We start from the raw sequence: 23,530 nt of genomic DNA, 5'->3' as shown, positions 1-23,530 counted from the left end.
TTCTTTCTTCCATCCATTTGACTCTTTTTTCCTTCTTTTTTTCAGTCACAGTGGGGTGATCTGGGGCTCTTGTTTGTTTATTAGGAGCAGGCCTGCAGGAAAAGGAGAGAAAAATATGAAGAGATTTCCCTGGCAAGCCACTTGCACGCAAGCGTGAGATTGATCCAATGATTTCTATTATCATAATTCCTATATTTCTTTGTAGAGAATTGCCAGCCAGCCGTATCTTGTCCTGGAGTTATTGAAGGAATGGGCAGGGGAAGCATTGTTTTATGGATTACTGAATGGACGAGAGGGTCATGTGGACGAAACGGTCATGAACGTGCTGGCGATCCGTAGAAATACTCTGGTTGTCAGCATCTCATGTAAAGTTGGGCCCATCATAGGCTTATGGTGGGTCCCTGCTAGTTTCCAGCACCCAATGAACCAGCTTTTAGCTTCCCATCCTAAAAACAAAGATTGTACATCCTCTGTCTTCCAGGAAGGTAGGCCTGTCATACGTCCTTCCAGGACTCAGCATGAATAAAGAACTACTATCTTTGAATGATGGTTAGAAATTTAGGATTGTTCAATTAGTGCATTAGTAATGGGAGAGCAGGCTTTAAGGTTACACTATTATAACTTGCATGTCATGGATTTAAAATATGAAAATAATTTTTTACTTGATCCTCTTCAAATTTTGTAATGGAAGAAGCCTCATGCACTAGGACACAGTGCATGCCTCCTTTTTTATCAAATTAACACATAAATTAGGTTGTTTTGATGCATGGTTGGTTGCATGGTGTCCCGGTGGAGATTTTCTGTGCTGATCATACTATCTATTCTTTTTTGAAGCCTTGCCTGTTGGATCTTGGATCATTACCGCATGGTTGTACAAAATCAAACTATGAGGCCAACATTGAAGGTTCGCCTGCCGGCTTGCTTGCCTTAGGTTTTCTGAATGGTCCTCTGTTACTGAATTGATGTCAAGTTGAGAGTTGAGTGATTGCTGACACATCTTTATCAAGTTGAATGGACTTCATATTTGATAGCTCTTGCACTATTTATGGTCTACACATATGACATAAATTTGTTTTGTTACAGTTACATCACAGTTGGAAGTAGAGCCTCATGCTCTAATGGAATCAAAATTCTGGGGGGTGCATCTGTTGTTGAAAGAGGATAAGCAAAGACCTATTTTAAGTCGTGGAAAGCTTTCTTTTGGTGCTTCTCATCAACAGTTTTTAGCATTATCCATTCATAACAGGGAAAGAAGCAAAAGGGGAATAACCTTGTGTCAATACAATTCGAAGAAGATCCCCGCAGCAGGAGAGTTTAATTGTTTGATTTGTATTATCGAGCAACAAATTGAGGTTTGCTTGGCAATCACATGGTGTTGCATACCCGACTTCCTTCCCCGATGGAATGTTGGGATGAGAGAAGCTGCATCCAGTCTTATGACTTGATATTCTTTTGCTTTCTTGGTGTTGTATATTTTACGAGTTTTGATTCCTTCAAGCATATATTAAGGGTATTGGAAAATAAGTATAAATATAAATAGTGACATAGCTGAAGGTCCAATGAAGGTTCAAGACGCACATTTGCATGGGATGCCACATTTTGTATTCCCTGATGATTGCCCCATGATGGCTATGCATACATCCAATGGAGTTTGAAAATAAAATATCATGAAACTGAAAGGGAATATTAGTCAAGTTATGCTGCAACATGCTATCTAAATAATCAGTAATATAAGATGCCACCCAATCTGCCGTTTTATTGGTTTTTCTATACACATGCTGAAAGATAGTGTAGGTCTTGGACAGTTTCTAAATATCCAACATTGAAGGATGCTCATCCATTGCTTCCAATTATCCAATTATGATTCTAGAGTCACCTTCTAGGAGAATATGGTCTGCCTTAGCACAATAACAGCTACCTGGTACCTTTTGTACTCCTTTCAACTCAGTTGCAAGAATAGTAATATCAAATAACTGTCTCTAATTATAGAAGCTGCACCTCCTCTATCTTAGCTTCTAAAGATGCTATCGTCAAAATTGACCTTAAGGAGATATAGAGATGGGATTCTCGGGTAATAAAAACTATAGTGAAGCAGTAGATCATGAAGAGGAGTCCTAGGTGTCCCACGATGTCTCTATCCCTCCAATGGTGATGCTTTTCCCTAAAGGTTGCTTGCTTCCTTTTGATATGGGGACACTGATGAGAGATGATCACTTACATGGTAAGTTGATTTTCGCCCAAGGCTGATGAAAAAAAGCAAGACAGCAAAACCAGAGTAATTACGAAAACAAAAGAAGGATAAAAGACAAAGAGAACATCCACACGTCAGAATCAGGCTCTCGATCACTACTCTCAGAATCTGGATCTCGAAGCAGTGGATCGTGAAGAGGAGTCCTAGGTGTGCCATGATGTCGTCATCCCTCCAATAGTGATGCTTTTCCCTAGAGGTTGCTTGCTTCCTTTTTCATATGGGGATACTGATGAGAGATGATCACTTACATGGTAAGGTGCTTTTCACCCTAGTCTGATGAAAAGAAGCAAAGGCAGCAGAAGGTAGAAAGTTGATCCACAAGGCTCAAGTTGATGCATATGCTTAATGGAATCAATAGGTGGTAAGAAGACACTTCATGGAGTGCATGTTTGACTTGGCCTTAAATTAGGTAATATGATTGGTACCATATATCACAAGAACCAGGGCACATGAAATGGAGAAAGAGTGAAGAGGAGGGGGAGTTCCAATTTCTGAGGTCATATGATAGGCTCTTTTTGAGATTTTATAAGGTTTTTAGAAATTTTTATTATCTCATAGCAACAGATTTAGGTTGAGCATGTATAAAAGAGTTGCTTTGATATTTTTGCTCTAAGAACTGTCATATTTTTTTTTAAAGACCAATTATCTAAATTTCTTCTGGTTGGTTAATTATAGGATCAGGTTAGCTCTTTCATGTAAAACACCATGTGGGTCTTTCCTGCGCTGGTGATCGCTCGATCACGCCTTGAAAATATATGATCATGCGCGATCATGCATCTCAAAGCTTACTTGGCACATGTTTTGATGGTCATGCATGAGCAAAATGAGCAAAGATGCATTAGTGCAAGCGACTAAGAAGGAATAAATGAATAAAATATAATCAAGCAGGGGATCTTCCACCATTTTGCTTGACCAAAAAAAAAAAAAAGAGGGACTCATTGTTAAATTACAATAACACAAAGAATAAGGAAGAAAATTTTCTTTTCTTTTTGAAATTATTAAAAAATTATATAAAGATCGACAGACTTTTCAAACCAAATTAATCCAGCAAAGCTGCACTCTTGTGTTTTTGAACTTCTTATACATGGAATACCTCGCATTCTTCATTGAAACCGCTTATCAAAGCTAATACCATGCTACTTTGTTAATGGCCACAGATGGAGGAGGCGTGTGTTTATTGGAAGAGAGCGCTCGAGGCAGCCAGAGGCATCCAATCAGAATACAAAGCCCGAGAGAGGTGAGCTCAATTGGTTCCCATTTACCACTCTTGGTTGATGCCCTGCTCCCACAAGTGCCACTCTGAGTGCCTCCATCCATGGCTGGCTGCCCATTATGATTGTCCATGTTGTGGAACGATTGTTCCTGAAATTTCCTGGATTTGACCATTTGTTTTTGTACGATAAATTTATCAAAAATGGTTGATGATGAAATGAACTTATGTTTAAAACAATTTATCATCCAGTCAATGCTTCGAACTGATTCCAGGATGATAGAGGGAAAAATGGATTGTCCAGCTCACAACTAAAAGGCCACCCAGTTTTGGCCCAGTAAACACCAATGACGGACGACTGAATTTTCATTTCGGCCCACAGTCAGCTTGTCCTCGGAACTCCGCCGAAAGCTCCACCACCTTCAGATATTCGCCGACTCCCCCCGACTAAGCTCGGGGTACCTCCAGACAATCGCCGACCCGTCCCGACCAAGTTCAAGACACTGGCCCTAGCGATACGCTCCGATCCTCGAGCTCGGGACGCTCCTCCGAGCATATCTTGGAATCCAGGAAGTCGAGTTACTTTCAACACCCGCCAAACCGACATTGTCAAACGCATGACGCGACTACTTCACGACTCGGCCTTGCCAATGACCACACCCATATGCGAGCCTACGCCCACCTACGTGGGCCGTACTATCACCCACATTACCGTGTCCACGTCTCCGATAACCGACCAACAACAGTCAGACGAAATCTTAACTACTTCCGGGCCATACCCTGCTGTGGCTGTCCAATACCCTACTGTTCTCAAGAAACGGGCTGTATCGCACGTCCCTGGCCGCCTGAGCGGCCGCCGCCATCCGGCTCAGAGCCACGCCCCCCTCCATGATGAGAGTTTTGACAGTACCTCCGCCACCTGGGCCTCTTCCACTGAGGCTATAAATAGCTCGGTCAGGTAATTTCTAAGGAATTTTTGGCTGGATCAAATCTATCCACTCGAACTTGATCGCCGGAAAGCCCTCCACCGGAAATACCGTGAGGCTTTGTGCAGTCCATGACCGTCGTGCAGGAGATGGCTCCCGTCTTTCCTTTCCAGCATCGGCGGCCCCCTCGGCTCACCCTCGGGCCAGATTTGAACCACAACACAGGGGATATATGGCTGTGATTAAATCAAACAAGGAAATTCTTGAATTAGATGTTATTTCATGAGTTTTGGATTCTTACAAGTTGTTTGGGAGATATGATGCACATTTTTTTATCACATGAAAGGATATAGATTTGATGGATTGGGTTTGATATGCTGACATGTACCAGCTAGGGGCGGTCCAAAACATTTGGGGCCTAAGGCGAACTCACAAAAAGAGGCCTTTTTTTTAAATGATGAATTTTTTAATAAGTATAAAATACTTTAAATAAAAATAACTCGTCTAGCTTTTTGAGATGCAAAATTACTAATCAAATTTTATACTCCAAGATCCATTAAAATACTATTTCAATCGATAATATAGCTAATCCATTTAATCTTTCTTGTGACATACTTGACCGCAAATAAGATTTTATCAACTTTAATTTTGAAAAACTTCTTTCAGCAGAAGCAACTGTTACAGGTATTGTTAACAATATTCTGTAAGCAATGCATGCATTTGGAAAAGAATCTATTTTTTTATAAAACTTAAAGTACAATAGGGGTACTAGTTTCTATTTGTAAAACTTCTTTTAAAAACTTTTAACTCTGAAAACAAATCAGACCATCAATATCAGAATATTCACCATGCTTTAAAAAGTTTTCAAGATTAAGACAACACTTTTTTAAATAATCTTCATTCAAAGATTTTAACTTTCTAAAATTAAACAAAAACCAAAAATATTTTCATATATGGTAAATTGTTCAAACCTATTTTGTATTGAAGAAATAGCTTGATCTACTATATATAAAAAGTAATCAATTCTAAAAGATTCTTCAGCTGATCTTGCTGTCTCATCAACACTATTTTCATCAAAATGTTTTTTTCTACGGATCATACATTTTTCACGAAATGTAGGTTCTATTTTCATTTCATTTGCAATTTCTTTAGATGAATTCAAAGCATTCATGAATCCATTTTTCCTATAACTTTTCAAATAAGAAAGAAGACCTTTTAATTGATCTATAGCCACATCAATATGCATGTCTTCAGATTGTAAAGTCTTATTAACTGAGTTAACAGCAAACAATATATCATACCAAATATTCATGCCTAATAAGAATTCAAAATTTTCAATCTCATATGTAGCTAAGCATGTGGCTTCACTCTTTATTTTAGGATCTTCACTAGTTTCTGCTAATTGAATTAAATCATCTCTTATTTTAGGAGCTTGGTTTTTAATTGCTTTGACACTTTCAATACGACTTTTCCAACGTGTCTGTGACAAGGGTTTAAGAGTCAATGTGGATATATTATTTTGTAAAATTTTTCATCGTTTTGTAGAAGAAGAAAATAAGGTATAAATCCGTTGTATCACTCCAAAAAAGATATAGCTTTAGAACATGAGTTAGCAGTATCACATAATACTTAAATTCAAGTTATGACATCCACATGGTGTGTAAAATGCTCTAGGATTTATATTTAATAATCTTTTTTGTACACCTTGATGTTTTCCTTTCATATTAGACCCATTATCATACCCTTATCCTCTTATATCATTAATTTCAGTTTATGTTTTCTATTATATTTATAAGTTCATTAAAAAGACCTTTTCCAGAGGTATCATCTACTTCTAAAATTCTAAAAAATATTCTTGTACTTTTACTGGATTTGTTGAAGTATCTACACATCTTAAAATTAAGGTCATTTGTTCCTGATGGCTTGCATCAGGAGTGCAATCAAGTATTACAGAAAAGTATTTTGCTTCTTTAATTTTTTTAATTATTATAGCTTTAATTTTAGATGCTAATATTTGAATCAATTCATTTTGAATATTATGACCTAAATAATGATTGTGAATTTCACCATGTTGAATGCGTCGAACATGTTCTTGCATTGTTGGATCAAATTCTGCAATCATTTCAATAAGACTTAAAAAATTTTCATTATTGTTTTGATAGATCTTTTCGTTCTTTCCTCGAAATGCTAAATTATTTTTTGAAAGATTTTTCACGACAGCAATAATTCTCATAGAACTTTTTCCAATGATTTTTTTCTTGGTTTATTTGTTCTTGGAGACTTTTATCAATTGTCTTATTTTTTAGCAATCTCCCTTCTAAATCAATCCACCTATTCATGCTAGTGATATGTTCATTAGTTATTTCATGACTTTTGAGCTTGATACCTAAATTTTTCCAATCTTTAGTTCCTTCATTGACTAATTGACTTGTGCTAGGCTTTGAATAAAATAATTTACAATAAAAACAATATACTCTATCCAAATTCTTCGAATACACTAACCACCTTCTATCATATTTTTCACCATTTGGATAACTTACGAATGTAATGTATTATAAAAAAGTGTCTATTATTTTCATCTCTAGGAAAATGAATATCATAATCTCTAATTGGACCTTTTTTTACTATTAAGTCTCTCAACTTTGTATCAATATTTTTCCATTGAGCAGGATCATATAAATTTGTAAGAATAGAACTAGTTTCACAATATTTTCCTTGTTTATCCTATCTCCATCCGATTCTTCATTGTGCTCTTCACTAGATATTGTTTCAGTAGATGTTTGAATACTACTATGAATTTGGTTGTCAATTTCATTTTGTTTCGTTCTTTTTATGTCATTTTCTAACTCTATTTCGGCGTGCATGCTCTGTTGTTAATTCTTGAGTTGAATTTGATATGGTTTTTTCTTTGTTTGTGACAACAAATCTATCTAGAGCTCCTTTTTGAGATTGAATGAGTTTATCAATTTTTCTTTTCTTTTTGAGTTTTTCATACCCACATTCATATTTTCTATTAGACATTTTAATCTAAAAATAATATTATCAAATAAAATAATTAAAAAAACACCACAAAGATATAAAAAAGTTGAAAATGATAAAATTTGATTGTGTCAAAAAAAAACAAACTCAGATCCCGACAAGTAGTGCCGAACTTGACGGGGAGAAGAGGCCGAATAGTGCCGAACTTGACGGAGAGAACTGAGAAGAGGCCGAACCGCCGAATCACAACCAACCTACAATTAGACAAAAAAAAATAATTATAGTGTCTCTAACTTGAATAAATCAAAATTAATTGGATCCAAAATTAATCAGTTAGCCATATATTCTCTTGATTTTTTCATTATTGTATAACGTTAAATGCAATAAGCCAATAACAACAATATGGCATATGAAAGAAATCCTATTTATATATAATTGTTCGGTGATCACAGATTCATAGAACTATTAGATAATAAAACAACAACCAACAAATACTTCCATGTGAAATAATTAGTGAATAGTGATTAGTCAATATACAACATTAAAAATTTAAAACTCACCACTGCGGTCTGCGGCCTGGGATTTGATTTTGGCCTTTGCCCTTTGGGATTTGGGATTGGGAATAGGGATGCCAACGGAGGACGGGAGGAGCCGACGAGGCGACGAGGCGACGAGGCCGGAGCCGCGAAGCAGCGGAGCCCGGAGGTCGGAGGCTCGGAGCTAGAGCCTAGAGACTAGAGTTTAGAGGAGCCGGGGGCCGGAGCCGGAGCTCAGAGGAGCTGGAGGAGCCGGAGCCCGGAGCCGAGGACGGAGGCCGGAGCCCAGAGCCCGGAGGAGCCGAGGACGACGAGCAGAGATGGAGAGGAGATCCGGACTCCGGAGTCCGAAGCAGGGGCGGTCGAGCCTCAAGCCGTTGACGGGCAAGCCTCCCGGCTGCCGGCAAAGAAGGGAACTAGGGAAAGGGCCGAAGAACTGAAGTGGAAGAAGCACTGAGGGGAGATCGGGAGAGCCGGAGAGGAGAACCGAAGGTACGCTCTGTTTTTTTTTTTTTTTTTTTGCTTTGAAGGTTCTGCCGACTGCCGTTTAGCAAAAAAAAAACACTCCTCTTGATCTTTATTTTGGCTGTTATTCTTTCCGGAGAGGGGGGGAGTCGGAGAGAAGGGGGAGGACCGGTTGCCTGTCTCATCTGTCATAGGCTTGTAGCCATGCCCGTCTAGCCGTAGCCTGTCACAGTAGGCAGCAGTGTAGTCGTCGCCTCGTCGGGAAGATGGGGATTGCGGATGCACTGTAGCAGGCTGCCGTCGCCCCGTCACCCTGCTACTGCCAGCTTTCGGATGTGAAAGCTCAAAAAAAAAAAAAAAGACTCTTCACGAGTCCACAGGCAGAGCAGGGGGCCTTCCATGAGCCGGGGGCCTTAGGCGACCGCCTCGGTCGCCTAAGGCTCGAGCCGGCACTGTGTACCGCAAACCTGTTTAATATATTTAGGGTACATTTGGTACATGAAACCAAATAGATAGGTTGGAATGGAAATTGGAATAGCCATATTTCCAAAATATTTGGGGTTGTGGTTGAATTCGGAAAAGGAATCAGAATCGAAATGAGATTTGAATATTAAAGAAGAGTCGGAATCAGAGTTTGAGGGATTAGAGCATTTCTATTTTTTCTAGAGCCAAGATGGAAATTCAGAGAGAAAAAATTCTCCTCCCTTCTTCCTTTTTTTTTTCCTTGCATTCCACGTTTTTTCTTCTCTTCTCCTCTTAAGTTCAAAGTTCTTTTTCTTAATCCTCTCTCTCTCTCTCTCTCTCTCTCTCTCTCTCTCTCTCTCTCTCTCTCTCTTATATATATATATATATATATTATATATATATATTAATCTCATGTTTGTTCCAAAACGGGGCCTAAGGGTCTGGGTTAGGTCCATTACTCATCTAACTACTTGATGGTCCGATACAGCGCGGGCCAGCTCGGTGCTTTAAGATGCGCCTCCAGTAATTTAACGGAAAGAACGTAGTTATACGGACCGGATCCAGCCTATCCAACAAACAAGATATAGATCATTTTAATAGTGTTAGAATTAGTATAAAAAAAACAAGTATTTGTATACTCTACCAAAAAAAAAAAAAGTATTTGTATAACTTAATCTTTACTTTAAAGTTTAATTAAACACTATAGGAATGACTTTTTCCATAATGTTGGGGAAGATATCTTTTCTAAGGTGTGCCTAGCTGTGTTTGTTGACACACCATCATTATCCAACTTTACATATACTCCATAACCATCCAACATCTGGGCTTGGTTTGTTTACATGGATCCTAGCTGGTCCATCAAATTAGGTTCGAAAGTATGATCATCTTTTAGCCCAAACAGCGGAGCCCTAAACAAGGTGAGCCAAATTAATATACACTTTATCGACTAGATCTACTTTAACATCATTTGTAACAATTTAGGAACTTATCTAAAAAAGCCAATCAGAAGGCAGTATTTAGATTTCTTCACCTTATATAAGTATTCAAGATCTTTCCAACTCCCAACCAATATTAGACTAAACATATATTTATGCATATCTTTACATCAGCACTTAGACATTATTGTAGTTAGGAGCGTGACTCAAAAGTTATTTGTAAATTATTATAAAAACTGAAAATGATCGGGAGATTAAGAATTTTACCTATTCTCGAGCATGGACTAAATGACCTACTTTCAAAGAACATTAAATTACGGTCATAGTTGGCTCACTGACATGGAAATGAACTGATACAACAATTTTTTTTTTTTTTTTTCTAGCATAGCCTCTTTCTAGGTAGATGAAACATAAGACTATAGAAAACATTCATCTACATCAGTTGATTTGATGATAAAAAATATTTAGGATATATTTCGACGTTTGGACTGAAAATTCTATTGAATACATAGATTGGGCCAATACAACTAGCAAAATTATAGGATTCAGACCCATCCACTCTAAAGCTATTTCTAAGTATTTATAATATAGACCTAGTCTAGTTTGTATTTTTATGATTTTGTTGGTTGTATTGATCTAATTCATGATTTTAATAGGATTTTCAACCTCAATGGAAGGTTTTGCCCGGCATTGGCCTTAAACATAACCACATTAAACATACCAATATAAAAAAATTTAACATCAGGAGTGTCCTTTTCCTTTAATGCATTACGATTTCTTTTTGTCAAACACTTGATTGAAACATTTCATGATCCATCTTTATTATATTACAAGCTGTCAATGTGGAAGCCGGCCAGTTTCTTCACTCCTTACGTCCATTTCCCCTACGGCCATGATGACAAGTTAGTTGGCAGACACATTCAATTTCCAGACCAAAGAAAACACTTGAGTTTGCACTTTCACCTACCTTGTAAGGACTCCAGAGCAATGGCTAAATCAATCTCTCTCTCTCTTTCTCTCTCTCTCTCTCTCTCTCTCTCTCTCTCTCTCTCTCTCTCTCCAATTCGTATGACTAGAACAAGTGGTCTTGTTTTCTTCCAGAGAACTGGGTGAGAGCATTGGTTTTTAAGTACAGATGGTATGCTCTTTTTTTATTTTTTGATAATAAGTACAGATGGAATCCAAATAAAATGAATTGAACAAAAGATATATGTAGAGATTGGACGCATCTAGAAGTCTGGAATGTTGATTTCCTCTAGAGAAAAAAAGAGGAAGGACTATTTGATTAAATGTGGATCCCAGGTCCAACAGAAACTTTTCAGTTAGGTCAGGTTTGAATTTGGCCAAACCAAATGGAACCAGGATTCTAAAGTCCATTTTAGATTGAATTGGAGAGGACCAGTTGCCAATCATCAAAACTTCTTTATATTATAAAATGATTGATGATTGAGCAAGGCCTCACATTGTCTTCATCTAGAATCATGCATCAATCATTCAACAATGCGTTGATGTCTATTTCAATCTTGTTATGGATTGAATTCCGTTCTAGTACGCTTATGTATGTATAAAAAGTCATCCATTCTCTCCTACATTCCATTTGGCATGATGGAATTCATCTTTCGATACTTGGTACCAAGAAAAATAAAATAAAATCTTCCTACGAAGAAAGTTGCGACAACTCTGTTCCATCCATTCGCAACAAATAAATTTGTTTGGGCTCAAATAGGTTGCCGCAATGGAATACCAAGATGCTCGTCTTTGGATTTCATGGCCTTCATCCAACAATGACCTTGAGTAGTCTTTTCCAAAAGCTTCTCTTCTTAGATACATTTGGTCTCGGCGGTTGTTTTCCGAGTCTCATGCGTGCCCTAAAAACTTAGCTTTTGAAAAGGGCTAAATTTGACTTCTGACCTTGTTACGTTTAGCATACGGCTTCTCATCTAGAATGCCACTTGTATATTTATTATTATTGACTTGATCATATGATAGACTTATGCTAGTTACACATGGCAGATGACTAGCTAGCTGAAAATGATCTAAACCATCAAGCAAATTGACATCAGGCTCGTTAATTAAATTAGACAACTGTGAAAATTGAACCAAAAGTTGTTAAAAAAATAATCAGAAAGTTTATTCTATAGCTAGCATTAAATCATATATTCGTAAGGATGAGAATAGTCTGCATGCAAGATGAACCACATCCTTTCCCTATAGATCTATCATGGTCTCCTTTACTAATGCCATGGGGACTGGGCTATGTGACCCCTCTGTTCCTCTCCTCCTAACGGCTTATCCCATTAAATTAATCTAATATGATTTTCCCAAACAAATCCTTATTATGTAAATCCCATGAGTTGTATAAAGTTAGAAAATAATAACAATCATGTTTAATTATATGATAGGTGTTTGACTAGTTAAACTTGTCTCTATGAATATATGAAGTCCACTATAATCATCTTTATATATTAAGATAACTCTTAAGATCTAATTATGTATAATAAAAACTCTTAAGCTTTGGGAGGGCTCTACAGAAGTGAAGCCTCTGCTGGACATCATGCTCTTAAAAATAGAGAGAAACACCACAGTCTTTATTCTCTCTCCCTCCTTTTTTTATTAAGAGGCATATGCAAAATGCTAGCAGTTGTAATTTTAACAACCGAAAATTTCATACAGAAAGGCTAGTTGAAAGGTACCATTTCAGTTTTCTAGCTCTGTACAAGTACCTAGAATTACTCATTGCAAAGCTAATGTGAGACTAAATATATACAAGGTTCTTACAATAATATAATTATAGTAAGAAAATTCTTATTTTTCTCTTTCTTTTTTTTTCCTTTTTTTCCTAAAACACGTAAAAAGTTTCGTTTTACTTTTTCTTTTTAGTTTTTATATTGTAATTTTTCTCAAGACAAGAAGAAGGTAAGATATTAGGGCTATGCCCACTTTTCTTCCTTGTGTATGTATGCATTTGAACGTGTGCGCGCGTGCGCATGTGTGTGTGTGTGTGTGTGAGAGAGAGAGAGAGAGAGAGAGAGAGAGAGAGAGGTGGGGCAACTTTTTAGGAAAAAGACATCACCAATTATTGTAAAACTAAAGAAAGCAAAAAAATATGTTGTTATGTTGTTAGTAAATATTTGTCCATTAAAAGAACAAATTCATAGCTTATCAAAGAAAAATATATTCATAGATTCTATTTTCCAGATTTTGTTTCAATATCTTTATTTTTCATAATTAAAATTTTGATTTGAAGTTTAAATCTTTGCTCCCGAACCTGAAAGAGTAAAGGTGGAAGTTGCTGCTTATTGTTTTTTTTTGGCTTAGACGGCGTATTATACAAATATGGTACGAATACACTCTGAAAATCAGAAAATAAAATGTCCCCAAAATGCTATGAGTACACGAGCCTCACAAGACTAGAGAAGCTCTCCCAAATGATCCGCCACATACGAGCCCATCTAATTCGCCGCTCCATTTGCCTTCCGGTAAACATGTCTCGCCACAAAGGTTGAACAACCACCAGCAAGATGCTAAATGTCCTGAATCAGGGGGGTAAGACCAGCCCAAACAGCCCTCAGCTTTGTCCAGAAAATTGAACAGGTGAATAACTGGCACGCTTCTGCAATAACCAATCTGGAATTAGGGCTAATGGCGAAGCTTGCGCCACCCCTCCTTCCACCATCCAACACACACTTGTCAAAGTTCACCTTGAGGAAACTTGAGGGTGGAAGCTCTTAGGTGATAAGCTAGGATGAAGGCTCTACCTTTGGCTGAGTTGCTAGTTAAGAGAACCTCGGTTAATGTTGGTCTTAGCGTAGCTACTATGGAGGGTAATTCTTCTTTTTTTTTTTGCTTGTTTTTCTTTTAAGTATACTTTCTTGGTCTTTAAACCTATTTTTACAGCGATGAGGTTTGATCAGGAGGCTCTCTACCAAGCCATCCTCAGCAAAAGGAAGCCCAGTGAGTCGAGGCTAGGCCATCGAGGAAGAAGAAGGTGGTAGTGACTCCATTCACTTCCAAAGCAGAGCTTCGAGCAGCACCTCGCTCCAATCTCTACCTACCCACCTGCCTCGAAGGCTACTCGAGAGATAGTCCCTCCTAGCACCTCTAAGGTTATACCAGTGGCCATTCCCGAGGCCACGCTGACTCGAGGGATCTGTAATCTCCAGGTTGCTGCTGAATTAATTCGGGACATCATACTCCTTGAAGACAAGAAGATTCTCAGAAAGCTACTGAATTAATTTGGGACATCATGCTCTCCGAAGATAAAAAGATTCTCAAGAAGCAAAGGCCCGAGGCAATGATGGCTGAAACATACAAAATAACTATTCTGGAAAGAATCTGAACCTTAGGACTTCAATTTTTTTTTTCAGTTTTGCTACATTGTTTGTACTGACTTTTTGCTCAATTGTAGCATGCCCACACAGTCAACGTAATGAACAACTGCATCATGGACTACCAGCACAAAGAAGGGATAGCCGAGCGCAAGTTGCAATAGGCCGAGCAGGCGCAGGCCGAGGCGGAGAAGAAGTGGGTGGCCGCCAAATAGTCGAAGGAGGATGTTGAGGACCAAACCCAAACTGCGAGGCTCGAGCTCAAGCTACTGAGCTTCTCATCTCCGAGGTAGAAAGGAGACTTAAGGAGTTGAAGAAAGATGCCAAGAAAGTGATTGCATGGCTAAAAGGTCAATTGATGGAGGTGGAGTGCGGGGCTGTCCAAGCTGAAGAAAGACTGGCCAAGCCAAATATAGGGCAACCCAAGCTAGGGAGCAGGCTGGTCGGGTCGAGGAGAGGGTCCAATGGGCAGTCGAGGATCTCAGGACCTTTGAGGAGTTCTGCAATGAGTTGATGGACACTACCGTGAACTCTTTTAATCAAGGCTTCAACGACTACAGGGGGCTGGTTAGGAGACTACATCCTTAGGTCGACCTTAGCCAAGTTCCTGCCTTGTAGGAAAGCCACAATCAAAGTGGTCTCTTCCTCCAAAGAAGAAGTGGAAGAGTAAATTGTTTCCTTTTTTAGCTCGGCAGCATGGCAAGCTTATTTTTTGTTCTCTTCTTTTTCTATTTGATAATGACCTTTGTAAATCATTTTGGATGAAATAAAATGAAAATTTTTCTTATTACCTCAAAGGCAAACAGCTTTAATTTCTCACAGAGTACTTGTTCGGATTTTATTTTGTATCTCGGATGGTAATCTTGGCATAGTTTATTCACTAAGTCTTTTAGGTCGTCCATTATATATCAGGGTGAAGTAATCATAACGATTCATAGGTCTCTTGTCTCGCACAATCGAGCCGAGGTTACAAGCCCTAGTTTAACTTGAAGCATCCTTGGTTGGTTAGACCTTTTTGTCCCCCCTTTGTCGGCATGAAATTTAACTTGGAGCTCCCAACCTGACAAGGTTGGTTTACCGGCACATCAGTTGGATTTTTAGACAGTTGATGCTCAAGCCGAGCACGTGTCCTCCCATCCAAACCTAGCTTTTTGCTAGGTCTTTTCATCGACTCTTTGGTTAGTTGAACGAAGGTCCTAGTCATTTTTAGGTTGTCTCCAAGGGACAAACTAGTTCTTTAACCGGGTTCGCTCTCCAGCCACGTAGGCTTATGGAACGGATGTCCCAACTATTCCTGGGGTGTATCCGTGGGAGTACCTAGAGTTTGGCTCTCCAGGTTTAGCTCCCTAGCCTCATGGGATTATAGAACGAAAGTCCTAGCTAATCCTGGGGTGTCTGCATGAAGTACCTAGAGTTCGGCTCTCCTTATTTAGCTCTTTAGCCTTGTGGGCTCATAGGTCAGAGGTCCCAGGCATTTCTGGGTTGTCCTCTTTTTTAGGAGGCCACTGGTCTTTGAGAGAGAAGTCCGACCTATGATACTTGGTGCATTTGGCTGCTTTAGAATAGGGTGTCCGACTTGAAATACTTGAACAATATCTAGAGAAAAGATACTTTTATTCATTAGTGATCAAATTTACATGGTGCATCTTACTGGTAGTATACTCAGAGATTAGCTGAATTCTAAGTTCTAAACTGCATGCACCAATGTAGCTATGTGCCATGCCAATCATCTTATCTCTTTCTTGTGGGCCAATTATTGAGACAAGTGCATAATGAATGAAACCCTCAAAAAGGAGGGGAGATGATTGGCATGGAGTATGGCTACATGGTGCACGTAGTGTGGGGTATAATTTGCCTATGTAATGGGTACAAGCGGGCATCATAGTTCAGAAGTGATAGAGGTTCGATGATTGCTGCTGCAAGAGGTGAGTTCTCTAGATTGAGATTCAAGGTTTGGGTTCGACGGGTTTAGACGAACAGGAGGGACATGGACTCGGTTGTGTGTTGGAGAGGTGGTGGGTGGTGTGTCTGATAGACTGCATGGAGATAAAAATGGATGGAGATTCATATCCCAGCTCGCAATGTCTCTCGGGAATATGAAGAGATGGGTCGAGGGGTGCTCTTAGAAGCAAACATGGTCTCATCAAAAAATGACAAGAAGAGATATAAATCTTACTCATGGATGGATAAAAGAACTTAAAACCTTTATGAATAAGAGAGAACCCAAGAAGTATGATGGCTTGCCTTGCTTAAATAAAGTATAGGCAGTCTTATAATGAGACATTTTAACTTATAAAAACATCCGGAGCAGCTGTTTGCATCATCATTAAGGCCTTAGGAATTATTAGAGTTTTTGAACTCAAGATATATGTTTAAGCTTCATGATACTGATTTGTCTCTAGGTTCTTTTCTTCGGTTCAAAAATGAAGCTTTTTTTGCTACCAGAAAAGAATAGGAAAGCACAGAAAAGGTATAACAACCCAGGACCTCACCCGAAATGGCTAGCCGAAAATTATTATTTGGGTTCCTTGATCCTGTATAACTACCCAAAATCTACCCAGCAAATAACCGATGTGGGACTAAACACACGCCCGCATGGATCCTCACATACTCCCCTCGTTCAAGCCCTGACATCCTCGTCAGGCTGAGGGTTCAAATTCATTCAAATCTAATCACAAGCACCACGATCAATCCGTGATCAGCCTTAATAGATCCGTGCTGCAGTGTCTCCTAGTCCACATAGGTTATGGCCGGGTCCGCTCTGTTACCATTTATAACAACCCAGGACCTCATCCGAAATGGCTAGCCGGAAATTATTATTTGGTTCCTTGATCCTGTATAAGTACCCAAGATCTATCCAGCAAATAATCGATGTGGGACTAAGCACATGCCCGCACGGGTCCTCACAAAAGGACTGTTGCCTGGTTAAGATTAACGCAAGTACACAACTTTGCGCAGACGCTGAAGACAATTTGAATATCAACTAAAAGGCTACAACGCATTCTCCATATTCTATTAACTATAGATATCCAATACAGATTATTGTTCCTATCTGAGAATTTGGATCAAGGAAACAGAAAGCATCCAAATTCGACGAAGTATGGTTTATTGTAGCTGTTATTTACAAAAAATCTTAAATAAGTAAATAAAATAAACAGCGAAAAGGTGTAAATCTCATCTGCAGATGAACATCACATGTATACTATCTATGTATCAGCGTAAGAATCTCATCTCTGATGCTCTAAACTCTTATCTATGTTGCTCGAACCATGCTGAAAGAAATCATCAATACCAACAGCCATAGCAAGTTGTTTGGAGCAAAGGAATCTGTTGAATAAACACATCAAAAAAGTTCCATTTAATGTGCCGCTTCAGTTAAATTGTTAGTGTAGCAACTAAGAAATTAAACCATATCAGCTTAACTACACAATTTTTTACCTCCAGCAAATGAACTGCCATTGTCGGATAGACTAGGTGGAGATGATGGGGTGGATAGACTAGGTGGAGATGATGGGGTGGTAGCATTCGGCAATGTGATCCCTAAATTTGCACAATCTGCCCCAAGGGAACCTGCAAGAAACCCCCACATTATTTAAGAACACAGGGCTGTTATAAAGTAAAGCTGAATGTTCCTCCCATTTCTTTCGTTTTTTTTAATTTATCGTTCTCTTTTATGACAATGATCGATGATGGTGTTCTTACAGTCTCTATAACATGGGAATCTGGTTTCGTTGAGAAGGTTGCTGAAACCCTCCTTGCATTCACATCTGTGGTCGAAACTTGATGTCTTTACACACGTGCCACCTCCACAATAGGACCCGAAGCATGCTGTTGGAAACAAGAAGGGAAAAGAGAAAAATAAAAATATGACTGTTTTATACTCGATGTTGGACTAATACTAAGATTGGATTCCAAGAGAGTACGAAAACGAAGAGGATGACGGTGATGCTTACGGTCAAACATGGAGGAATTTGAGGGAGTTGGCGGTGAGGGTGCTGGAGCTTCAGAATGGTTGTAGCAAGAGTAATTGATGCTACCTGGAAGCAGCAACCATAAATCAGAATTAAAAACAGAAAGAAAAGCTACAAGCAGAAATCTAAAATAATTATTTAATCTTTTTACATGCATGAAGGCATTGTAGTACATCAGAAAATTTTTATCCCCTTATCACCAAGACATTTATCTCTCTCTCTCAGATGCTTCAATTAGTAATGTCTTCTAGCAAAAGCAAAACTCTACTTAATTGGACGAATATCCAACAGGTATATGATGACAAAGATGAAGTGTTCTAAGAGAAAATTGTTCCTCTGTTCAATCTTAATAAGGAAAGGGATGTCTCTGCCATCATTAGTTTGTAGCATAATTCTCTTCCCATAAGATGTAAGAGTTTGTCTCAATGATCTGTCTTCCAAAGCCTATCCAAGCTCTTCCATCTATCTCCCAAGAACAGATTTTTCTTCTTAAATACATTGCTTGGAGGGTTGTAAAGTTGAGGAAAAATCGAAGCATTACACAATTTGCAAAAGGAAAAAACCATTAAAGAGAAATGCTTTCTGCTTCTAAATATTTCTTGAGGAAATATTTCCTTCTAAATATTAATGATGCTAAACTCTATTGTCTCATTGTTCGCTTCTGTCTTGTTTCAAAGTCGAAGTAGTTCCGGACCACTTGCTCAAGAGAAAAGTAGTTTTGAACCATCATATGGAATGGGAAATATTATATAATTTAGGCCGCAAAAATATTCTGTTAAATAGTTTATCTACAACTAAGTTATGCAAAACTTACCCTAACTGCCCAGTTTGCAGTGAACTGAATCAAACTATTACGGAATCGGGTTGATTTTGCTGGTTTGGTTTGGCACTCGGGCCGAACTAGTCCAAACCGGTCTGAACACAGTGGAACTGACTAGTTCCACTCGATACCGACCCATACCACCAGGTTTTAGGCAATCCTATGATTGCGAGTGTGAAAAAATGTGGGGAGCTGTCTTAGTAGAGGAAATGTGTCACATTATATAGACGGTACATATCGGACAGATAGCATACAGGTACGGTTCCCAATACTGATTTTATGGACCTTGTCTATAGCATATTTTGCTTGAAGAACTGACAATTCATAGGAATGAATATTAGAATTTCATGCCTATAGGGCAAATGGGAGTTACTCTTTGATCGAATTAGCCCAGGGACTAAAGAAGTCAGCTTGTGGAAAAATGAATTGATTGGACCTAAATCAAGAATGCATAAAAAGCATAAACATTTTAGCTAAATGCAATTAAATGATGAGTTGATAATGAGTAGGAGCCCATAAACCAGTTGATGCAGTCAAAAGAAATTTACCAATTGCTTACACCCGACTATTTAGCAAGCAAATGCATCTCTTCACTTTACTACTCCTTTTGACTCCTTATTTCCTCACTTTGTAGTGTCAAATTGGTATCAATCATGGACCTAAGAGGAGGCTGGATGAGAAAATACTAACGACTTTAATGATTGAAAGCACTCTAGTAAATTGGATTTGGCTTCTGGCAGAGAGCCGGAAACCAATTCTGAAATAAACCATAGATAGGAGGGTGCCAACTGACATAGTTGGTACGATATCTTGTGCTGATACAAGATATCTATGTTCGATACCCATCCTTATCCAACAACAATAAATGGAGCCTCAGCCCCTCCTACATTTAGAGAAAAATAATAATTAAATGACCAAATAAATAAATAAACCATTGAAAGATGATCACAAGATACAGAACTATAGATAGGACATTTCAGTTTAGTATTACATGTGCATCCAAACAGGTCCATGATTTAGCATGGGAACCAGCTGCTGATTCAGTGGAGCTGTCAAAGTTTAGCTAAGTATTCAACTTCTCATTATGTCACTAACCCTTGAATTTTCCATGCTATATTTATCAAGTCTAGAAGCAGCACTTCAAACTTCGCAGTGCTAATTAAGCACCATTCTGCAACCACACTATACAGGTGGGCGACATTTTCGTCTAGACTCGACCTGAACCCAATTTAGACTCTGCCCAAATGAAGAAGAATCTATGGTTACCCCTGCTGGCTTTGTTTTTGACTTAACCAGAGCAAATTCTAACAAAAAAATTAAGCCTTGTCTCCATTATCATAATGGTCAGACCCATGTTGACTTTGTTTTCTGCCCAAATATCAACTCTTTTTGCTTGAGCCCCACCTAACAAGTGACTCTAAAGTCCTTACTATATTTCATGGATTAGTCCATGATGATGGCGTCTACCAATTGGAGAGAGAAGGAGAGAGAGATGTTACAGTTGGGGATGACGCAGGGAGAGAAGCGGAAACTGTCACCAATGTGGAACTGAGACCAGCCCGGTTTGCACTCGCAGACGAACCCAAAGGTATGGTCGAATGATGCGTTGCAGGTCCCCTTCCCACAATCCACATTAGCACAGGTGGCATCTAGCAAATCACCAATACAAACAAAACAAGAGCACATGTTAGAAGCTCTCTACTTCTTGGAAGTCTATATATAATAGAGACAAGTCATACAAAGCAAAGAAAAGATTTTAGAATAGTAAAGTTAGATCATGTGAACTCCACTTTAACATAAGTAAGTTCAAAGAAACTTCAAGATTGGGGAAGAAGAGAGACTAATGAAAGGGATTCTTTAGATGGGAGGAATTGCAAGACTGGATTCTAGAGGGACAAAAAAAAACTATATTGTAAAAGCAACAACATAAACTCCCATTTAAAAACAGCTTAAAGAGAGAAGGAAATCATGAGGAACATAAATAAACAAAAGAATTACTAATTATAAATTGGAAAAATAGGCTAATTGAACTTTAATCTGCAGAGAGGAATCAAAAGACTGGGAATTGGATTCTAATCAGTTTTGTGCAACAACATAAATTTTTACCTGGAGAAATCTTGGAAGGTATCCCTGTATACTAAAAATCAAATTCTACAGATAATTCAAAAACTTTAAGATGAACTTATTTAAGAACAACGGTATCACCCATGTCAGCAAAATTAAATCATCAAGGATTACAACTACAAAGAATCTTAAGAAAAACTTTGACAGAAAATGAAAACCCATTCAACTTTCCTCAACTGATGAAGCAAAGAATTTCTAAACGCCAGAACAAGAACCATCTTACCAAAATCCCAAGTTATAAATAGATAAAAACCGAGAAAATTAAAAACAAAAAGATGAAGTATAAGGTTTATCCCAATGGAAATTGTGAGGAAAACCCGTACGAGTAGAACAACAAAACATCCAAATTGTAGCAAAATATAACAAACAAAGGGTGATCCATATAGTTTGAAGCAAAGAGTACTAAATCCAAGTAACAAACATCACCAACAATCAATACAATTAGAACCCCCCCCCCCCCCCCCCAAAAAAAAAAGAAGAAAAGCACAAAGGACAGACAGAGAGATGAGAGCAGTACTGAGAACAGGGGATAGGAAAGGAGCAAGAAAGTCTCCTGCAGCTGCTCTCTGTGGCAACAAAAAGGTGGGGGCTTGGAGTGCCACCAAAACAAGTGCTACTTTAACCCATCCCATTTCTTATCCTCTTTGCTATTCTGAGATCGGATATTAACCAGAGCAAGGGTAGGAAAGAAAGAGAGCGGAGATGGAAGGGAGTTGGCGGTGGCTTGAGGGAGAATTTATTGGAGTTTTGGAGCTGCAGGAATATGTAATCTTGGATGAAGTAATATAATAATAGTAACGGAGGGTGCGAGCAAGATCTGGTCACCATAGCGTGCAAACGGGCAATCTTTGACAAAATATTGCCAGTTTAGTTTACGGTCCCCTCAATGGCTTGGAAGCTTTGGAGAGCACGGCAGTGGCTTCGGTCCGTAGCCCGTAATGCATGCCACGATATGGGAGGGGGGAGCGGGTCTGTGGGAAGCTCCGATGGATTGCGTCGTATCTAAGTCGGATTATGTTCACACGAGTTTGGTGAATCTAATTCATTATTTATAGCAGGGGAGAAATGTTTCACTGCACCAGTCCCATTCGCTTGGTGATTTTGTGAGATGGTATACGTGGCCTGTCCTCCATGTATCATACCAATCCTCGATTACCACGGACGTCCGGCACTTCTCGTGGGGAATAGAGTGTGTTTGGAAGCAGGATCGGATTTATGGAATTGTCTCCATGACAAGCATGACATATTTTCTCCGGTAGCTTTGCAATAATTAATTTTTGCAAAACTTAATTTCCCGGCTCTTCTTTTCACCAGATTTTAACACGGCGTTCTAACTAGTAGCATTTAATTTTTAGTCCCGTACATATTTATGCAAGATACGAAGATATTTATACTTACACTGTATATGCTTGTGCTATCTTTTGCACATAGTTGTATTATTGTTGGATATAATTATATTGTCTCTGCACATATTTATGTTGTATATACGATTATTTGTAACTATATTTGTATTAGAGGATAAGAGTGCTTAAGGAGGGAGAATATAAAATGTTTTGAAACTTGGAATGGCTATTAAAGTTATAGTCAACAAGAATTAAACGTTATATCCAGTTTATGAAGAGTCCGGTTATCAATTTACCATTAATTTTTGAGTAAAATAATAAAAAAATCATATATTTTATAAGAAATAAAATAAGAATATAGAAAAAAAAAGAAAAAGAAAACCAAACATCAATAAAGAGCCCAATCCAAGAACATAAATATAATAGCTTCATCTACAGTCCCACTACTAGGTAGAAGAAGAAAGTGAGCGAGGGATCTATCCACCGGTTGATCAAATTGAGCCATCAGCTAACCAAATTTCGCTACCAAGAAACTTGGGACGGGTATTACTGTACAGTCAATAAGGATTCAAAGTTATATCTACTAAATGAAGGGACCGGCTATCAATTTACTATTTATTTTTTTTAGTAAAATGATGAAATTATTAATGGGAAAATATTGGACATTCGACCTCGGACAATACCGGACCTACTGCAACCTTGGCATAAGCCGACCTTAGACGATTTCGGCCCCATCTGAGGAGCTAACCGGCTAAGGTGAACGGCTTCGCCTCCGAACGACGAACCAATCGGCACATGCCAACAAAGACTGACAGTCCTGACCATCGGCCATCGTGAGAGTGACTGGTTGTTACAACAGCTTTGTAATCGGTGCGCAGCAATACCATACGCCGCCTATGCCGAGGCCGTGCTATTGGCTATTGCCTGGCATTTGGAGTACATCATGCCGACCCAGATAACAACAAATCTGGCTCTCCTATATAAAGGGGCAGCTTAGGGTAGCTCGGTATGCAATCACACGCGAGAGCATGCAATATGCAATACCATAGCCACTCTCCACTGAAATTCTCTTCTTTCCATGCTGTTGACTCTCTATTCTAACTTAGGCATCGAAGGGTTCCTTGTCGGAAACTCCCTCGTGAGCGGACTTCTTGCAGGCCATGCGCGAAAGAGACTT

General features: G+C 38.7%; 2 protein-coding genes across 3 annotated transcripts; one reads left to right on the top strand and one right to left on the bottom strand.

The window, feature by feature from the left end:
• The first annotated feature begins 8 nt into the window (after positions 1-8).
• On the top strand, positions 9-1,590 carry LOC120108938. 2 transcript variants are annotated; one of them, XR_005510053.1, is made up of 3 exons: positions 9-485; positions 835-976; positions 1,084-1,590. XR_005510053.1 is itself a non-coding variant. In XM_039122654.1 (2 exons), the coding sequence occupies exons 1-2, from the start codon at positions 317-319 to the stop codon at positions 1,443-1,445; spliced, it is 531 nt and encodes a 176-aa protein (XP_038978582.1). In that variant the 5' UTR covers positions 9-316; the 3' UTR covers positions 1,446-1,590. The 2 variants fall into 2 exon arrangements, 1 of the variants encoding a protein (XP_038978582.1); XM_039122654.1 differs by lacking the exon at positions 835-976.
• A 15,484-nt stretch (positions 1,591-17,074) lies between these two features.
• Positions 17,075-21,953, bottom strand: LOC120108936 (neurogenic locus notch homolog protein 3-like). Its single transcript, XM_039122650.1, has 6 exons — positions 21,528-21,953; positions 20,386-20,535; positions 18,049-18,132; positions 17,798-17,923; positions 17,534-17,665; positions 17,075-17,422 (listed from the first exon to the last, which is right to left on the bottom strand). Exons 1-6 carry the CDS (start codon positions 21,640-21,642, stop codon positions 17,349-17,351), a joined length of 681 nt encoding a protein of 226 aa, XP_038978578.1. The 5' UTR covers positions 21,643-21,953; the 3' UTR covers positions 17,075-17,348.
• Between the last annotated feature and the right edge of the window lie 1,577 nt (positions 21,954-23,530).

Source organism: Phoenix dactylifera, unplaced genomic scaffold (genome assembly GCF_009389715.1).
Source record: "Phoenix dactylifera cultivar Barhee BC4 unplaced genomic scaffold, palm_55x_up_171113_PBpolish2nd_filt_p 001650F, whole genome shotgun sequence".
Classification (NCBI taxonomy): Eukaryota; Viridiplantae; Streptophyta; class Magnoliopsida; order Arecales; family Arecaceae; genus Phoenix; species Phoenix dactylifera.
This window is presented reverse-complemented; position numbering and strand designations above follow the sequence as displayed.